This window comes from Dysidea avara, chromosome 2 (genome assembly GCF_963678975.1).
Source record: "Dysidea avara chromosome 2, odDysAvar1.4, whole genome shotgun sequence".
Taxonomy (NCBI): Eukaryota; Metazoa; Porifera; class Demospongiae; order Dictyoceratida; family Dysideidae; genus Dysidea; species Dysidea avara.
Window position 1 is genome coordinate 13,070,982 of NC_089273.1, and position 19,052 is coordinate 13,090,033.

The 19,052-nt window shown below is 36.7% G+C and overlaps 1 protein-coding gene and 3 long non-coding RNA genes across 8 annotated transcripts in view; 3 read left to right on the plus strand and 1 right to left on the minus strand.

The window, feature by feature from the left end:
• Window positions 1–3,553, plus strand: part of LOC136246640 (uncharacterized) — a 51,625-nt gene extending 48,072 nt beyond the window's left edge. For all 3 annotated transcript variants that reach the window (XR_010696705.1, XR_010696703.1, XR_010696702.1), the window contains one exon: window positions 3,354–3,553. This is a non-coding gene — a long non-coding RNA (uncharacterized lncRNA). The remainder of the gene's footprint in view (window positions 1–3,353) is intronic.
• Window positions 3,554–6,270: 2,717 nt separating this feature from the next.
• On the minus strand, window positions 6,271–8,804 carry LOC136246646 (uncharacterized). Of its 2 annotated transcripts, XR_010696709.1 has the most exons (3): window positions 7,626–8,632; window positions 6,553–6,965; window positions 6,271–6,495 (listed from the first exon to the last, which is right to left on the minus strand). It is a non-coding gene; the product is annotated as an uncharacterized lncRNA (long non-coding RNA). The 2 variants fall into 2 exon arrangements; XR_010696708.1 differs by having other exon boundaries at window positions 6,553–8,804.
• Window positions 8,134–11,148, plus strand: LOC136246647 (uncharacterized). Of its 2 annotated transcripts, XR_010696711.1 has the most exons (6): window positions 8,134–8,542; window positions 8,925–9,010; window positions 9,101–9,167; window positions 9,217–9,432; window positions 9,491–9,544; window positions 10,829–11,148. It is a non-coding gene; the product is annotated as an uncharacterized lncRNA (long non-coding RNA). The 2 variants fall into 2 exon arrangements; XR_010696710.1 differs by lacking the exon at window positions 8,925–9,010 and having other exon boundaries at window positions 8,145–8,542; window positions 10,829–11,143.
• A 1,402-nt stretch (window positions 11,149–12,550) lies between these two features.
• On the plus strand, window positions 12,551–19,052 carry LOC136247829 (uncharacterized). The gene is made up of 2 exons (XM_066039651.1): window positions 12,551–17,973; window positions 18,787–19,052. Exons 1-2 carry the CDS (start codon window positions 12,551–12,553, stop codon window positions 18,854–18,856), a joined length of 5,493 nt encoding a protein of 1,830 aa, XP_065895723.1. The 3' UTR covers window positions 18,857–19,052.

The following is a 19,052-nucleotide window of genomic DNA, read 5'->3' on the forward strand; positions in this document are numbered from 1 at the left end:
CACACACACACACACACACACACACATCTGTGATATGTATGCACTGTTTCTTAATGTTCAGGGGCGGATCTAGGGGGTTTCTGAGGTTTCCAGAAACTGGTCAAGTGTATTCAGGTAATCAAAATTATATTTTACATTGATTTGCAATGGTACAAAAGTTCAGATCGAAATACTGTAATAGAGAAGTCAACCACACTAATAGAACAACCACATTTTGTGTTTCTCTTAAGAACTGTAAGTAGCTAGCTAGCTACATTATGTACTTGTGCCAACACAGTAAAAAAATAGTCCAAAATCTTATAACAGAGTGTTAAAATCTGAAAATCTTCCAGGGGCATGCCCCAAGACCCCCCCAAACAACATCCATGTCTGTTGTATGCTTCAAATGTCAAATTTGCTCTGTCCCTTAACTCTTTAGTCTGCACCTGATACTGTACCACAATTAAGCAGCCTACATTATACCTAACACAATTATATTTTTAAACTGTCAATATTGTTACCAGATTCAATTTCAAATTACACAATTTTCTGGAAAATCTTGCCCTCATACCCTCTAGATTTAAATTTGCGTAAGTTTGGAAACCAGTCATCAAACTTCCTGGGGCTGCCTTTGATGTGATTAGTTTACGTGTACATATTATGTAAGTAGAAACCTGCTTAGAAATTGAGTAGCCTTAGCAATTATGCTTGTTGGAAGGCATCAGGAAATCATGCAGTTATTCAGTAGAAAAATCTGTTTTTAAAACTTCTAAAATTTTATAACAACTTACCAGAAGGATCTTGAAAAACACTTTAGGCTTGATTCTATATACAAACCCAACCAATACTGCCAAGATGCCATGAAGGTGTTATGAAGATGGTTTCTGGTCAATATATTTTGTGAGAGGGTGCAAACCCCAATACTACTGTGTTGTACTGAAACTCTTATCAGTGTTATGTTAAGAATGACACAGAAACTTTGAGATGGTTCAAGTGTCTAATGGTGACAACATGGAGCTCAGAGGTATATGGGCAATAAAGTAGCCTACACAAACATTGTGTCCTAAAATGAATTTGTCATATCCTTTTGAATTTCCATGAAAAGCTAAACTGAAATTATACAGTTGTAATAATATATGTCTGGTGTGTTAAATATGATTTGTTACATCCTTTTGTGTTTTCTATGAAAATCCAAACAGAAGTTGTGGTGCTAAGGTATCATGAGGTAGTGGTCATTACAGTGCTTCTTAATTATAACTTGATACTATATTGACCACATGTACATAGATTAGTGGTTGATATGTTTCACTGACTTAGTGGCTCTACAGTGGCAACACGTGCACACACAAGTCTAAAGTTAACTGATTAATAAGTATAGGTAATCACACAGATTTGAGTGCAATTATGGAATAATTGTACTCGTCACAGCCATAATAGCACAAAAATGTGTGCGATTGCCTACTAATCACATAGTGACCACTCTTCATGGTTTGTAGTACACATCTATCCTGTTCTATGTGGCCATTAACTTCTACCAGGTGATTGCATCAACCTTCTTTTTATTACATCATTTGTTGTTACACTTAAAAGGCTTCACGTGTCAGTAATTCTGATTGGCTACTCACATGTACTCAAATGTCTACATTTGTTGCAATTAAAAGGCTTCTGTTATTCTGCTATTTTATTGGCTACTTTACAGCGCAATTACAGAAACAAGTCATGCAATTTGGGATTAATTGCACTCCTACTATTAGGGCTAATGTATGGCAAACTAAATCATTATGTGATTAGTACACACACAAATCATTAGTTGTGTATAGTGTTTTAAATCTCTTTATAATGTGTTAACTAGAACAGGAATCAAAGAAAATTGATTTTAAAAATACAGATAACCCCTGGTACAACTGTGGCTATTAACTACAGGTTTGTGCTCAGTACCATTAAAGATCATTATATATGTTAGTACTCCACAGTAACTGACCAATCAAAGCACAGCATTCTAGAAACCTTCAGGCCCTACACCAAAATTATTTAAAACACTTACACTACTGTAAAAAGTAATGGACACTCAGTAGATACCTGTTAATTTACAATAAGTTCACACCATGCCCATTAACAATCTTGGTTGATTAATAATAATTGAGTGCAGAGATCACACTATATCAACTGTATGCTATTACAAAAGAAACTTAATAAACCAGTGAGTGTAATTTAAAAAAATTAAAAATAACATAGAGATCTCAAGTGATAAAAGTAGTGAAAAAAGATATTAATGATGGTATTACTAACAGTATAATTCAGCGGGAAAATCCCTATACTGACACTTTTAACAATTATTATGTTCAATTCCAAAGTAGGGATTTCCCCACCAAGACACTATGCTGAAAGGAGGTCTCAGTAATTAATTAACTGGTCTTTTGGACCAGAGGTTTGGTGTTTTCAGTTTGAAAATTTTCATCATGCATGCAGGGATGTGTCATGTCAGAGGGATGTGTCATGTCAGTAACTGATGAGCACAATTATTATTATTATTACAATGTACTCTCACCTTATAGTTATATCACAAGCCATAGTAGTACAGCTGTCAAATTAATGATTACTGAAAACTTAATAACAGTGTATTCTGATCAAAAGAATTTCAATATCAATGTTTTACTTCTCTGCTATCTATGATATGCTTACAGAATAGTGTACACACATACCTGTATAAATGTTTATAGTGGATAAGTACTATATATGCAAAGAGGACATCTTGGTCTTCAGTGTCTGTGTCTGACCATGCCCTTCGTGTGCCTTCTTCATCTGTGTCAGATCATGTCCTTCCTGCATGATTTGCTAAATGAATGGATCTTAAATTGTTAAGGAGATATCATATGATTTAATCATGTTGGGAAAAGTGTATGTGTATGTATAGTAGTAGCAATAGTATCCTTTATATAAATATTATGTACTCTTGGTAGCAGCATGTGCAAATCTTGATTGCACACTTGTTACATGTCAGTAGTTGTTTTCAGATCACAACTCTGTCACTGAATGTTTCTTTGTAACCACAAAGGGTTTCAGGTATTTTGTAACCTATCCACAGCTGATATTAAACTTACTCCCATAAATGGCATACCTTGTTAGTCTTGCATGTCTCGCAGCAGGCGCTTATAATCTCTAATCGATAAGCGCCGTGCAAAGAGCAGGGTCTGGCCACATAAGACTAATACCTTGCATGCATGACGACAACAAAATTAATCATAAAGGTTATTGCAGTTACTGTTCAATAGTACAGTGTGCACTGTATACTATTATTATATTGTACTATAAAGCCCGTACACCATATCTACCCATACCCATTATTGTTACTACACTTGTCTCAATACCTGTAGAGCTGAGCTTATGTACTGGACAGTGTTAATGAAATTGTCAGTGAGTTCAATTTACTGATGAATACCAACAAAGAATTATAGCATCATTTTGGAAATGTATGGTAACTATATGTAAATAATACACACAGTATGTAGTTTTCCCAATATTGTGCAGTTTATTATATATAATTATGTACTGCGACTATCTGTGTCTGTATACTCAAAAGATATATCAAATAAATCAGTATCTGGCTATAGACTATTAATACACCAATAAGCAGTTGGAAATGTTGTAAATAATTTTGTGGTAAAGTAGTTACAGCATATGGATGAAAGCACTTGAATATTACATTTCTACATTTCTCAGAAATATAGTATGTTCACGTTGAGCTGAATCCTGAAAAACAGCTAAAAATTAAAAGTGGATTTTATCTCAACAAAGTTCACATTTCAGCCAACCAGATGATCATTGGTAACAGCAAAGGTGTCAATAACAGACACGTACAGTTTGGCTCCATTACAAGTTCGGGAAAGGGCTGTAATGGACACTGTACTTATTATATGGCTTCCCCATAGGAAATGTAATGTGAAAATTTTGATTACCCATAAATATTATGTCAAACATTTGAACAAAAATGAATATTTTTAGCGGGTCAAGCAGTACTACAAATGAGCCAAATTTCAAGATCATGTGTAATTGCATGCGCATCCATGAGTTATTACATGTTTTTGAGGATTCAGCTCAACGTGAACATAGTATAGTTATGTAACACTTTGTAATATCTATTATTTGCTATTGACCATACAATACCCTGTATCCTCATTCCCCATATGTGACCAGATTTCACAGAACCGATCCAAATCGCACATCAGGCAAAATCAAACTAACACCACCAGTGGATAGCTACACTATCGTACTACAAGTTTTGACCCTCAGCACTACTCAAACTACACGAGGCTGGTTTTTACACACGTCTTTTCTGGGTGGTGTGGAGTGCTCAAATGGCGGTTTCAGGCCTTGTGTAGGACCTGGCTTGGCAAGAGTCAGTGGTTTACTGGTGGACAGCCTTATAATGTTGGCCAGACGTGTTCTCTGCTGATTTTGCTACATATCAGCCACTAAGGAGCCAGCACAGCCCTGTAATCTCGTGTCTGGACTCCAATCGTGGTCTGCCTCCATTTTGAGGTCTATCTTTTGCCCTCCCCGCCACCCCCCAACCTCCACCCCCCAACCTCCACCCCCCAACCTCCACCCCCCAACCTCCACCCCCCAACCTCCACCCCCCAACCTCCACCCCCCAACCTCCACCCCCCAACCTCCACCCCCCAACCTCCACCCCCCAACCTCCACCCCTTTGTGAGCACTCGTGATACTACTTCGCTCGTCCAACTGCTCAGATTTTCTATCTTATTTGGCGGGAAACTGTACAAGCAGCTACAAGTACTGGAAGTGGCTTGAACGGTAACAGATTGATGCATCTTTTGTGTAAATTTCATACGCGTGCTTGCTATCCTTGGAGAGTTATGCTGGCTTCAATTCTTTAAAACCGTTTATCTCGGAACTTCTAATGTGCGATTTGGATCGTTTTTCCAAAATCCAGTCACATATAGCTACATACTATCACGTTTCCACTACAGTGTATAACTACATCATACAGTCACTATTTCACACTCCAGGTTGTATTGCTTTTGGGGTGTACCACTAAGTATGGTCCACACCCACATTTGTCCCTTGTCAGGAAATATCTGTTATGTGATGTAATAATTGATGATATATGTACATAACATTGCATGCTACACTTCACATTTTGGTTACTAGTCATCAATTGCTGCATGTCTCAGCAGTTTGCTAGCATCACTTGCAAATGTTTATGTTCATTCATCTACCCTATTTATGGAAGAGCTTACTGCCCGACCTATGATTTCCTCAGTTGCGCGTTATTCATCCAAACTCATTCTCTCAATATCGTATATTATATGATCTATATATTGTCATGTCATGCATGATTTCATGTACATATAATCTCATTTGCTATTATGGTGTCATCATGTTCTTGGTGCATGATTGTTGTGTATTGTCATGTACACTACTGGCTTTGTGGAAAATGTTGTGTAATTAGCACTAGGAAAAGAATAGGCAATATACAGCTTGGTGTGGTGGAAGGGTGGATAGCTAGGTAAATAAATGTGTATATATATATATACATATATATATGAGCACATATGTGCAATTGAATCCTCAATAAATGGTGGCGCTTGCCACTATTCCCAGGGGTGAGCCCCAGCAACCATGTTAGCATATCTGCTAAAACATCATTTGAAATCACATCCTCCCAGGGCCTCTACAATGATTTATGGGCCTTGACATGTTTACAGAAGTTCATCTCCAGAAAGCAGCTGCAGACTAAGACACAGTTAGTGTGAATTTGTTAGCCATATAGTGTAGCTATCTTGTGATGGTATTATTTTAAAGCTTGTTATGTCCCAAAGTGCACAGAGAAATTTCATCACATGAGATCAAATGATCTCCCAAGTGCATATGGATTCTAGGAAGGCTGCTGCTACTTTCTCAAGGCTACTAGGCATTAGTAGAAGTCATATGAGTGATTGCAGGCAAGCTGGAGGTTGCATTTGATTAGGGGTATTCATGCGTGACCTGATTTTGGAAAACTTTCTTGAGCACAATGAACATTTGATAAATCAAAACCTTCAAGTTATGTACTGGCACTTTACCTATAGTAAACCATGGGGTTAGATAATTTTATTAACTTGCCATAATCATTTTATCAAACAGGTCTTGAGCTCCAAGAGGCAAGGCTACAGAACATCCGACATTTACCAATCAAATTATTTTACATGAGTTGCGAGAGTGAATGGATGCCTAAAGCAAGCTCACCATAATTATGTGTCAAATTTGTACATGCCTGAAATTTGATCGTCACAATAAAATTGCATAACTGTATATTCACAAACACACTGTATAATTATATGCATTAATTTACAGTATGGACTGTATAATCAAGCTGATGAAGTGTAAATGTGATTTACAAATATCTGAAATTCATAATAAAAAAAATTATGAAATTATAGTCACAAATCAATCTCTAAGGTACATGCTTCCTTTCTGTAGAGTAGCTATATCTGGAACGAAGGTCCTCTTAGACTACATAGAAATATAATTTGATTAAATATCTGCTTTTTGTAATACAATAATACTTACCAACATTAACATAAGGTACAACAAATGTATCCATCCAGCTTTTGGTCAGCTCTGTGTCCATTAAGGCATCATAGTCAAGTTGTTAGAGCACTGGCCTGATAATCAAAAGGGTCCAGGTTCAATGCCAGGTGCCATTGTTATTGTTTCCTTGGGCACGAAAATTTACCCACATTGCTTCAGTGTATACACCAGCTGTAGGGGACTTGGTGTCTACTGGGAAGCAGCCTGCCAAGCTGTATCATCAATGGATGCCTAGCTGGTATTAACTGGGAACCAACTATCTTGTCTTACACAGCAGGGGAAGTCCAGCTGGGATCTTACTCGTTACTGTCGTATGGGATATACACTAGTCCTTCCATTGTATAAGATGACACCTATCTCTCCTTTAGTTATCCTGCATCCATATAATTTCTCTGTACATAAAAGAAATGTCACCACATTATGTTACTATAATATAAGAGTGAAGAATACCGTATTTACTCCAATTGTGCTGCACTGTTGAATGGTACCATAGTTGGGAACCACAAAGAGTTTCATCCTTGCTTTTGAAAATAATTTTAATTGTACCACACACCCTGAATAGTACCACACCATATTTTTGTAAATACTCATTACTACATATAGTAATCATTTCCATCTCGATTAATGGAAGGCATAGTCCTGGTTAACTTAAATGGCTGTCGCATGATCAAGATTCTGGATATTATTAAGTAAACTGACTAAATAACATAAAGACATGACATGGTTGTGTTACAAGAACTTGAGTAAAAGAAAGGTCTAGCAATATGTTGTGATTGTTATATTATACAGAATAGCTAGTAGTGGCAGGTTTAAACAGCTGTACCGTAACCTCAAATAATGCTGGTGCAGCACTATTCAAAGGGTTGTATTCTAAATCCCTACAGCATAAGTCGAGTAAATACAGTACATTTTCAGTGGCTAACACACCATACATACTGAATGGGTATTTATGGTGTGCGTGTGTGTGTAAGACACACATAACAAAGAAAGTTCATACACACGTTAACTACAAAGGACAGGACAACTACAGTACTAACAGTATCATACCATACCAATCATTATACATTTGCTTCCAGCAATACCGCACCAAATTATGGGCAAGTCAGCTGATCAATACATGTGCTGCAGCAGTACCACACTAAGGGCAAGTCAACTGGTCAGTATGTACACTACTAACAATACCGCTCCACTTTAGGGCAAGTCAGCTAGCTAGTACACACTCTGCCTGCAATACCACACCAAGGGCAAGTCAGCTGGTCAGTATGTACACTACTAACAAAACCGCTCCACTTTAGGGCAAGTCAGCTAGCTAGTACACACTCTGCCTGCAATACTGCACCAAGGGCAAGTCAGCTGGTCAGCGAACGCACACATGCCGCACGCACACACCTTTCATTTATGCACTCAACAAAACGGGTTCATCACCTTCACGGATTTCTTACCTGTTTGCTTGAGACCGCACGGATACAATCCGAGTCTTGAACTGGCTTGAGACTTCATTCCGGAGTGGCTACATACGCGCGTTAATTCTGTTAAAGGTCACCACGTGATAAAGCTGCTTTTCTTGGTTTACCTTGATTCTAGTACGTAACGCCACTACAACAATACATTGTGTCCGCTAGAACGAAGACTGGAAGCATACGGAATACGGTTGAACACAACTCGAGGTAGAAACAGAAGTCCCTTTCTCCTTCGCGGTTGCTCGCGGTTGCATTCGCTGTTGCATCATGTGATAAAGCCCACGTGCACATGAGCTACACTTTGAACTGTGCGGCCAGTTGGCACGAGTGGGTCAGGATGAAGAGTATAGTGATATTACCGCCCGGATGCTCTTGTCGTCATGTGATTTTTTACAGTTACGAGAGACATCTTATATGAGGCTTTGGGTGATCTGCAGTGCTAACTTCCGGCACACACGCCTGTCCGAAGCATGTTGCGACCGCGTGTATTAATGCTGACTAAACTACAGGTAAATCACCATTGTACCCCCACTCAAATCCATCAGCCATAGACACTTCTATATCCACCATTACTGCTTATCAGTTTTGCTTTTTCATCAACTCACCTTTCCTTTGGAACAACGTACCTTCCAATATCTTACAGATAACCAACTCCAAACTATTCCGTGTTGCCCTCCGGCGCTTTCTTTTTAACTAAATGTTGCTTTGTATTTATCTGCTATTGTACTGTTTTATTTGTTGTTTGTGTATTTGTGTGTTGTCCTTGTATCTTGTACTGTTTTGTCCTTTTGGGGAGCACGTTTGCAGGCTCAGCCTTTTGTGCAACCCTTCCTTGCCATTTGACTAAAATTGATAATAATAATTATGTCTTTATATCACGTTGTTTGACAGACTAGGTTTTAGATCACTACACGACAATGCAGTGAGACCACAAAAATTCATTAGCGCGTTAACTTGATGTGATTGAAAATTTACAAGTATATAGCCGGCCCACTAGAGTTTAAGTTTACTGTGTTTATTCTAAATATATTGTACCAAACTGGGAATTACACCTTGTTGTCACATAGCTTTGTTCAGGAGGACCGGGATGTTGCTGTGAAGCACACCATGTATGAAATATATTATAGTGCCAAGGTCAGCTAAGGTAGAGTGTAAATGTGAGGTCATTGTTGTTCCAAACTAGGAATCATACTTCATTGATAAAGGTAATCGCCGATGTGGAGCAACCAGCAATGGTACCTTAACTCATCGCACAAATATAACACTGAATTTTGCAGTGGTCACTCGCTAGGCGATCTGTCACTTCTCTCTCCAAGGTACAGCTATGTGAAAATCGATAAAAGTGTTACAAATTTAGTGGATTAGGGGAAATAAAGTGCAGCAATGAAAACTTGCACAGGTACAATGACATTGTTTCTTACACAATGTGTATAGCTAACATATGCTCTCTCTTATAGAATAAAAGCACTAGTTCTGTGATGCTATACAGTAATGGACTACTGCATTAACAGGTAAATGTGTTGATGTTATGTCATAATAGTTTTAATCGATTTGTGTCTTCCCTTTTCGAGTACTGGCCCGTTAAAAACTTGCGTAGTTTTTTGTCCGTCTCAGCAAAAACCCGACTTGTTCGCACAAGCATGCTACAAAAACTACGCAAGTTTTTAACAGGCCAGTACTCGAAAAAGGAAGACACAAATCGATTAAAACATATACCATCTTATTCACCTGTTCGTGGAGAGTTTGAAAATCTTTGTTTCGTTCCTCTAGCCCTAACAGTATGCGTGTCACGTGCGTTTGTTTACGATGCGGTAAACAATATTGTCATCGTTTCTTCTATCAAACCACCTTCATATCCATATGTACAAGTATCTACAGGGCTAATACTATACTTTGTCTGATGTGCTGATCCATGGTGAATATTTTAAGCCTAATTGCAACATTGTAGACTAATCCAAACGTAAGTTATGGCTGCGAATGTAAGCACCTATAGATTATTTTCAGTATAGTCGCTGTACAAATCAATTCCCTTGCTCTCAGGGGTGGTGGAGAAGGGGGGGCAAGGGGGACTACAGCCCCTCCCAAACATATTATGGAGGGGCTTAGCCCCCCTTAAATTCTTGTAGTTGGTATACTGAGCTTCAGTTATAAAAGATCGATATACTCTAATAGAACAGTCACCCTAACATTGAATTCTAATAGAGCAGTCACCACACAACAGTCAAGCCATGTACTTTGATAACTGCTAAAATCACTCTGAAATTCAATCCCAAAGGGTTTAATTTTCAAAATGTTCCTGTAGGGGCATGCCCCCAGACCCCCCTAGGTTTGCATGCGAAGCACGCTAGTGTACTTTGCTCACTAAGTAAGATGTTCCCTTATAGCTTCCCAGCTATGCAGCCTCCCTGAAATAAAGTCCCCTCCTCTGCTTCTGCTTGCTCTCCTACTGTCTATCACTATAATTCCAAAACTACACATCACAGAAGGCTGAAACTTTGGTGGTCCATTCCTTGGACACTGCTGATATTGCTGAGTGAATAATTTTTTTGTGGTTAATGTTGAAGGATGCACAATACGGAAGTTTGGTATCACTGCGTCGTACTGTAAAATTTAGGGGGGTGGGGAGATTACAGATCAGTTTTATTATTAACTAATATTTCTCAAGCTATAGTTTAAGAATAGAAACTCTTTTGTCCCTGTTTCAATTTTGAAGTGAACATAGCTGTCAATTTTCTGCTATGCAGATGACACTGCTATGCTACCATGTCTCAGCTATCTTAATTTCCCTCAAACAGGTAGAAATGAAACAGTGGCATCTGGAACACCAGTGAGGCCTCATCAAACAGCTTCTTCCAAGTCCCTGCCAGTTCATCATCCCTTGTGAAGTTGCCTCTATCAAGACGTTCTGACCCATGTCTTCAATGAAGATCATCCAGCTCTACTAAATGATCGTTTCAGATGACCATCACATGCACTGACAGTACTAGACTTGTGCAATATGTGATGTATTGTTGTCTTGTATCCAATTTACTGGCAATGTGGCTGTAAACAATAATTTTCAAACAATATTACTATTACTATTACTGTTAATTTACTGCATGGTATTTGTGGTATAGCAAATTAACTGTAAACCCCCACTGAAATTTACTGTTAAATTACTAGTGATGTGTGTCTCACAGTAAAGTAGACTAACAGTAAAGCAGAAACCACAGTACTGCTGGTGTAGTATGTTTACTCATCAGTTCACTGTTGATTTACTAATCGGTGTATTATTAGTAAATTATCAGTAGCCAAAATGTTCCCATCTGATAATTTGCTTCTTGATTTTTTGGGGATTTACTTCCTATAAAACAACCAGTAATTTTACCAATTAGTGGCAATTACTAATGCTTCACTTATAGGTAGTTAAGAGGCTTCAAGCAGTGTAGGATATTTATTATTGATGGCACAAACATAGTGATATGCACCTCTTCCCGCATGTGCAGAGTCCAGATAAGGCTAGTGTAAAAATAATAAAATACAAGAATGGAAAATAATGGAGATTGTTGCAAAAACAAAAGAAACAAGAGTCAAATAATTACTATGATGAGTTACGTCAAACCCATTAAAGCCAAACACTTGGAATTACACAGATCTCTATTCAGACTCAATGGATATGGTACATACCCCAGCTGTCTGATTTGTTCGACATGGTCTTGTTTCTTTTCTTTCTGTATGTTTACAACATGTTCACTATAATACACACACTTCAGTATTCTTTCATATGCATGTTACATAATTGCCTCTATAGTGCAAAATTGGTGTAGTTGAGAACAAGTAACAACTGTTAGAAAACTGACCTTTCAACTCATCCCTGTTGTCCTATTACTCCTATAGCAGCCACTGTTGATATCACTTTTGACAAGTTACCTATATAGTGTGTGTGCGCGTGTTATGCTAAACTTCATACAAGAATCATTTGGTAAGGATATATTCATAGCCTTCAGTGAACACTTGATCTTAATTCTAAAGTGCTGGCTATATCTGGCTATGCAAGACCACAAGTATTGACACAATACATTGGCTATGTTAGCTATCAAAACTGCAGTACTATCTCATGTGAATACTGCACAAGTAGTCAGAATAATGACATTAAAGCAATAACCATGTTTATAAACAGATATGACAAAACCAGGCTTCTACACACATCCAGTTCTTTGACTTTGACTGCTTTTAACTTGACCACTCAGTATGCTATTGACTTACAATTTTCACACAATTCTTTCATTGCATTATGACACAAATTTAAAAAGTGATTGCATTACTTCTACGTTGAGTTATGGACTTATGATCCATTAAAAGTCACAAATCTGGATGTGTGTGGAAGTCTGGTTTTGTCAAATCTGGTCACAAATGTGGACATTATCATGACATCATCAGTGTTACATCATATCCTCTTTTGAAGCTATAAATGTCAGTAACTGAACTACAAGTTAGTCTTATTGTTACCTGTTGATACAGACATGGATCTCTTAAAAATGATCACAGCTGCTGTTCTGCTAGTGTGTTTGCTCAGCCAAATTAAAGGAACTACAAAAGTGATGTCTGATGATCTATCTGATACTTCTCATAACAGTAGTGATGACTTTGCTAGTGGCTCAGGTGATTTAACTGAGAGAGGTCAGGATAAACTTCCCTGTTGTGTATCTGGAAACTTTACCTTTTATTCAATTGCTGACATTCTAAATAACATCTCCAGTAATAACACCATTGTCAATATTACAACTGATGCTGTGTTGTTCTCTAATGTGACATTAGAAGGTCTTGAAAATATCATGATAATAGGACACAGAAATCCTGTTGTAAAGTGTAATGATGTTGGTGCAGTAAAGTTCATCTCCTGCAAGAATATAACCATTGAAGGTATTCAGTGGGAAGGATGTGGCTCTAAAGATTATCCAGGAATTGAATTCTACAACTCATCATCCAATGTTTCTTTTGAAAGATGTTCATTCAATAACTCCACTGTTTTACTTTCAGAAGTGTCTGGAAATGTGTACATTAACAATTGTAATTTTACACACAAATATGAATATAGTGGATATGGAGCAGCTATACATTATTCACCAAATACTAATAGTTCCAATAAACACTGGTTAGTGGTTCAAAATTGCAAATTCATTTTCAACAGAGCCACACAAAGTGTAGTTTACATTGATGGTTCAGGTAGCAGGATCCCTGGTCATGTTTGCTTACAAGACAATGTGTTTGTCAACAACACAGGAGTACCAATTTACATTTCACATACTAATCTTCATATTAGAGGTAGTGTGTTATTCAAGGGTAATACAGCAAAGTCTGGTGGAGGAATTTATAGCAATAATTCCACTGTCATATTTTATGATAAATCTGATGTGAATTTTATTAGTAACTCTGTTACAGCTAATGGTGGAGCTATTTATCAAGTTTATTCTAAAATCATTTTTGAGGCAAACTCAGTAGTGACATTCAAGAACAACAATGCAAGGAATGGTGGTGCCATAAACAGTAATAAATCTCATATCATATTTGATGGTAACTCAAGTGTAACATTTAATAATAATGAAGCCAGTCATGGAGGAGCCGTATTTTGTGAGTCTTCATCTAATATCACATTTGATGGTAACTCAAGTGTAACATTTAACAATAATGAAGCCAGTGATGAAGGAGGAGCTGTTTATTGTTGGTCTTCATCTCATATCACATTTAATGGTAACTCAAGTGTAACATTTAATAATAATGAAGCCGGTGTTGGAGGAGCTGTTTATTGTTGGTCTTCATCTCATATCACATTTGATGGTAACTCAAGTGTAACATTTAATAACAATAAAGCCAGTGTTTATGGAGGAGCTGTATATTGTTTGTCTTCATCTAGTATCACATTTGATGGTAACTCAAGTGTAACATTTAATAATAATGAAGCCAGGTATGGAGGAGCTGTTTATTGTAGGTCTTCATCTAATATCACATTTGATGGTAACTCAAGTGTAACATTTAATAATAATAAAGCCAGTTCTAATGGAGGAGCTGTTTATTGTCTGTATTCATCTCATATCACATTTAATGGTAACTCAAGTGTAACATTTAATAACAATAAAGCCAGTTATGAAGGAGGAGCTGTTTATTGTAGGTCTTCATCTAATATCACATTTGATGGTAACTCAAGTGTAACATTTAATAACAATAAAGCCAGTGATGATGGAGGAGCTGTATATTGTTTTTCTTCATCTAGTATCACATTTGATGGTAACTCAAGTGTAACATTTAATAATAATGAAGCCAGGTATGGAGGAGCTGTAGTTTGTTGGTCTTCATCTAGTATCACATTTGATGGTAACTCAAGTGTAACATTTAATAACAATAAAGCCAGTGTTTATGGAGGAGCTGTTTATTGTAGGTCTTTATCTCATATCACATTTGATGGTAACTCAAGTGTAACATTTAATAATAATGAAGCCAGTTCTAATGGAGGAGCTGTATATTGTGTGTCTTCATCTCCTATCACATTTGATGGTAACTCAAGTGTAACATTTAATAACAATAAAGCCAGTGTTTATGGAGGAGCTGTATATTGTTTTTCTTCATCTAGTATCACATTTGATGGTAACTCAAGTGTAACATTTAATAATAATGAAGCCAGTGTTGATGGAGGAGCTGTTTATTGTAGGTCTTCATCTAATATCACATTTGATGGTAACTCAAGTGTAACATTTAACAATAATGAAGCCAGTGATGAAGGAGGAGCTGTATATTGTCAGTATTCATCTCATATCACATTTGATGGTAACTCAAGTGTAACATTTAATAATAATACAGCCAGTGTTTATGGAGGAGCTGTTTATTGTTGGTCTTCATCTCATATCACATTTGATGGTAACTCAAGTGTAACATTTAATAATAATACAGCCAGTGTTTATGGAGGAGCTGTATATTGTCAGTATTCATCTCATATCACATTTGATGGTAACTCAAGTGTAACATTTAATAATAATGAAGCCAGTGATGATGGAGGAGCTGTCTGTTGTTGGTATTCATCTCATATCACATTTGATGGTAACTCAAGTGTAACATTTAATAATAATGAAGCCAGTGTTGTTGGAGGAGCTGTATATTGTAACACACAGAGTGATGTCTTATTTTATGCAACTACAATGGTAACTTTTATCAATAATAGTGCAAGAACTGGTGGAGCTATATTCAGTCAAAGTTCTCATATATCAGCTAAAGAAACTTCAACTGTTCAGTTTATCCACAACAGTGCCACACATGGTGGAGCTGTATTTTTGCGGGGTCAATCCACCGTCTTATTAGAAGGAAGTTGTGTAATAGCATTCAAAGATAACAAAGCTACTGAAAGTGGAGGAGCACTCTACATTACTGCCTATTCCACTGCTATATTTACTGGATATTCTGGAGTGGCTTATTCCAACAATAAAGTTAGCCAATATGGTGGAGCAATATACTGCAGTGATAATTCCAACATTACACTAAATGAAAATGTCTCTATAGAGTTTACAAATAACACATCTGAATATGGTGGAGCTTTGTCAATTATACAATCAAACTTGACATTTAATGAAAACATTTTAGCAAACTTCACAGATAATTTTGCAGAGCGAGGTGGAGCAGTTTATGTTTTACTGTCCAGTGTGACATTAGAAGGAAATATTGCAGCAAACTTCACAGGGAATAAGGCCGAGAATGGTGGAGCTATTTCTGTGGTGAAATCATTAGTAACATTTGCAGAAAAATCTCGATTGACATTTTTCAGCAACTCAGCTGCAAGAAGTGGTGGGGCCATGCATCTAAGTGATCACTTTGGTGTAAACATATCCCATAATTCTCATATTAAATTTTATCACAACACAGCTAATCGCCGTGGTGGAGCCATATATTGTGACCTAACAAAAAGTACCAATAACAAACTTACACTGAACACTACAGATATTGTATTTTATAGCAACACTGACCTCACTAGTTCTGATGTTTATGTCGATATACCAACATCATGTGATGAGACTTGTCTGAACAACAGCATCATAAAAAAAGATTATTCTCAGTTTGGTGGGGTCATTAACACTTCTCCTAGAGAACTACAATTTAATGACTCAGCAGTTACATGTATTGATTATGACAATGATACAAATTGTCAAACTTATCTAACAAAAAATATAATGCTTGGTCAGGAAATTATAATCAATGCTTGTGTATTGGATTATTACAACCAACCTTCTGAACCAACACAATTTGAACTGAGCTATGATGATCAAGATCATTGTATCATTGGATCAGACAATGTGCTAATATCATGTACAGTAGTGTTTGAAGGAGTCAGTATAAAGGGAGAGAGAGTTGTGGAGACAACTAATTATTCAATAAACATAAATTCATATGATGGTAGTATATCTGACGTAAAGAAGTTCACTGTTGAGCTAATAACTGAACTATCACCATGTCACCCTGGTTTCCACTATGATAATATAACACAAACATGTGTATGCTACAGTGATAGTGATATTGTGTCTTGTTCTGGTAGTACATCATCTATCAAAAGAGGCTACTGGTTTGGTGAAGTTAATGATACAGCTACAGTGACAATTTGTCCCAATACTTACTGTAATTTTACTTGTTGTGAAACAGCTAATGGATTTTTTAAACTTTCACCAGTCAGAGCAAATCAGTGCAATTCTCAGCGATCTGGTACTGCTTGTGGTAGCTGTAAGGAAGGATTTACTCTTTCTTTTGATTCTATAGAATGTGTAAGTATTGACACATGTACAACTGGACAGACAGTACTTGTGGTGACATTATCAATCCTTTATTGGGTGGTCATAGTTGTATCAGTGTTTATTGTGACATACTATCACATTGGGATTGGTTATTTGTATGCTATTACATACTATTACAGTATGGTGGATATTTTACTGAGTGAACGCTTGTACTCATCACAAGGATTATTTACATTTGTTAGCATTATGTCAAGTATTTCAAAAGTCACACCACAATTTTTAGGACAGCTCTGTTTAGTAACTGATATGAGTGGAATTGACCAACAGTTCATTCATTATGTCCATCCACTAGCTGTTGCCATCATCATAGTAGTAATCTGCCAATCAGCAAGAATATCATACAAGTTTTCGTCATTTGTTAGTAGAGGAATTATCCATGTTATCTCTTTCCTTCTACTGCTATCCTATACTTCTGTGGCAACAACTTCATTACTGCTATTGAGATTGCTGAGATTTAATAATGTGGATAAGGTTTACACTTACCTGTCACCTGACATAGAGTATTTTCATGATCGTCATTTACCATACGTTATCATAGCAATGGTATGTTCACTAATCATTGTGATGGGTCTTCCCCTTCTACTGCTGCTAGAACCATTCCTTAACCACAAGATAAACTTCACTAGAATAAAACTATTGTTGGATCAATTTCAAGGATGCTACAAGGACAAGTATCGCAGTTTTGCAGCTTATTACATGACATGTCGACTGGTGATTATTCTGATAATTATTGCTAATCCATCCAACAATAACGCCACCCAGTATTCATTGATCATTGCTAACACCACACTAGCCTTGATACATATGACATTAAGGCCATATGGATCTAACATTCTTAATGTGTTTGATGGCTTTGTGTTGCATCTGATGATTGTGGTTTCAATGGTACCACTTATTGACAGTTATGATCCTGATTTATTGCTATCATTTATGTTTGTATTAGTTATACTACCCTTAATACCCTTTCTGATAATGGAAATTTACCTTTACAAAAAGACAATTAAGAAAATCACTAAATATTGTGTACCACCTAAACCTGACACTACCAATGACAACAATGAGGTACCGATGAGAGACTTTGTTGATAGTATTATTGATGATAGCAGGAGGGTGAATGCTACTATTTGTGAAATGTAAGTATATCACAGTATGTATGTGCATTGAAACATGATATTATAGTGTTTTATATGTACTGTACAGTAGGTGCTAGATAAAGCCATAGTTAACTATCAGTGTATCATCACGCAGTCATATACTCAAGTGCAGTCTATAAATGACTTTTTTCACATACAAAATTTGACCCATTTTTGAACTTTGAAGTTTTGATCATGACATATAATAGCCTCATTGAGTGTAGCTACAGTATCTGGCTTCATTCTAGTACTACAAGCAAGTTAATCACCAGAAGGAGTCAAGTGTTACATCATTCTCTTTGCTGGTATTGGGGGTTTCCTGGGGTTCTGGAAACATTGCAGTTCTCCTTCCAATTCTGTATCTCAACATTTTTCCCAGCTGCATATAGCTATGATTTCAGTCTGTTCTATTAGAGTGTCAATAATTTATTTCATGTGCAAAGTTTATAATCCCCATATCTACTATATAAAAGTTGCACATATTATGCCAGCATTTTGTTGTGTGTTATACGTATCATACCAGCATATCATGCCGCAAATTGTAGTTAGTTTCCCAGTAATGATACAGAGAGAGATCTTTATAGTACATACTTTTACATCCTCCTATAGAACAATCAGAGCTAAAATGGTAACTCTTGACTTTTTGAAAGAGAATAAGTAAAGGATTTTACATTAATTTGTGACCAGATTTGCACTGTATACTTTAGTGTATAACTACACTGTAGTAATTTTTCTGCAATACACATCATGCTTTACAATGTGATTGCTGTCATAGCAGTAGATGGATTATGTTCTCTTTACTTTTATATATAGCAGAGAATCAGAGATGGATGATGCTACTCACTACCGCGAATCCTTCATGGAAGTGATGGATGAGATTTAAGACTGACTGTGTGCTATATATGAGATGTGAACAATGACAAGTGCAGATTGTATGTATATAGTGTGTCACACATGCATGTATCCCCCTAATGTGTATCGTAGAATTTTTTAGCTTTAGATGAAATAGCTATAGTGTATAATTATGCAGACTTGTGTGCTTTGATTACTACTATTATGTAACTGAATTTGGAATATAA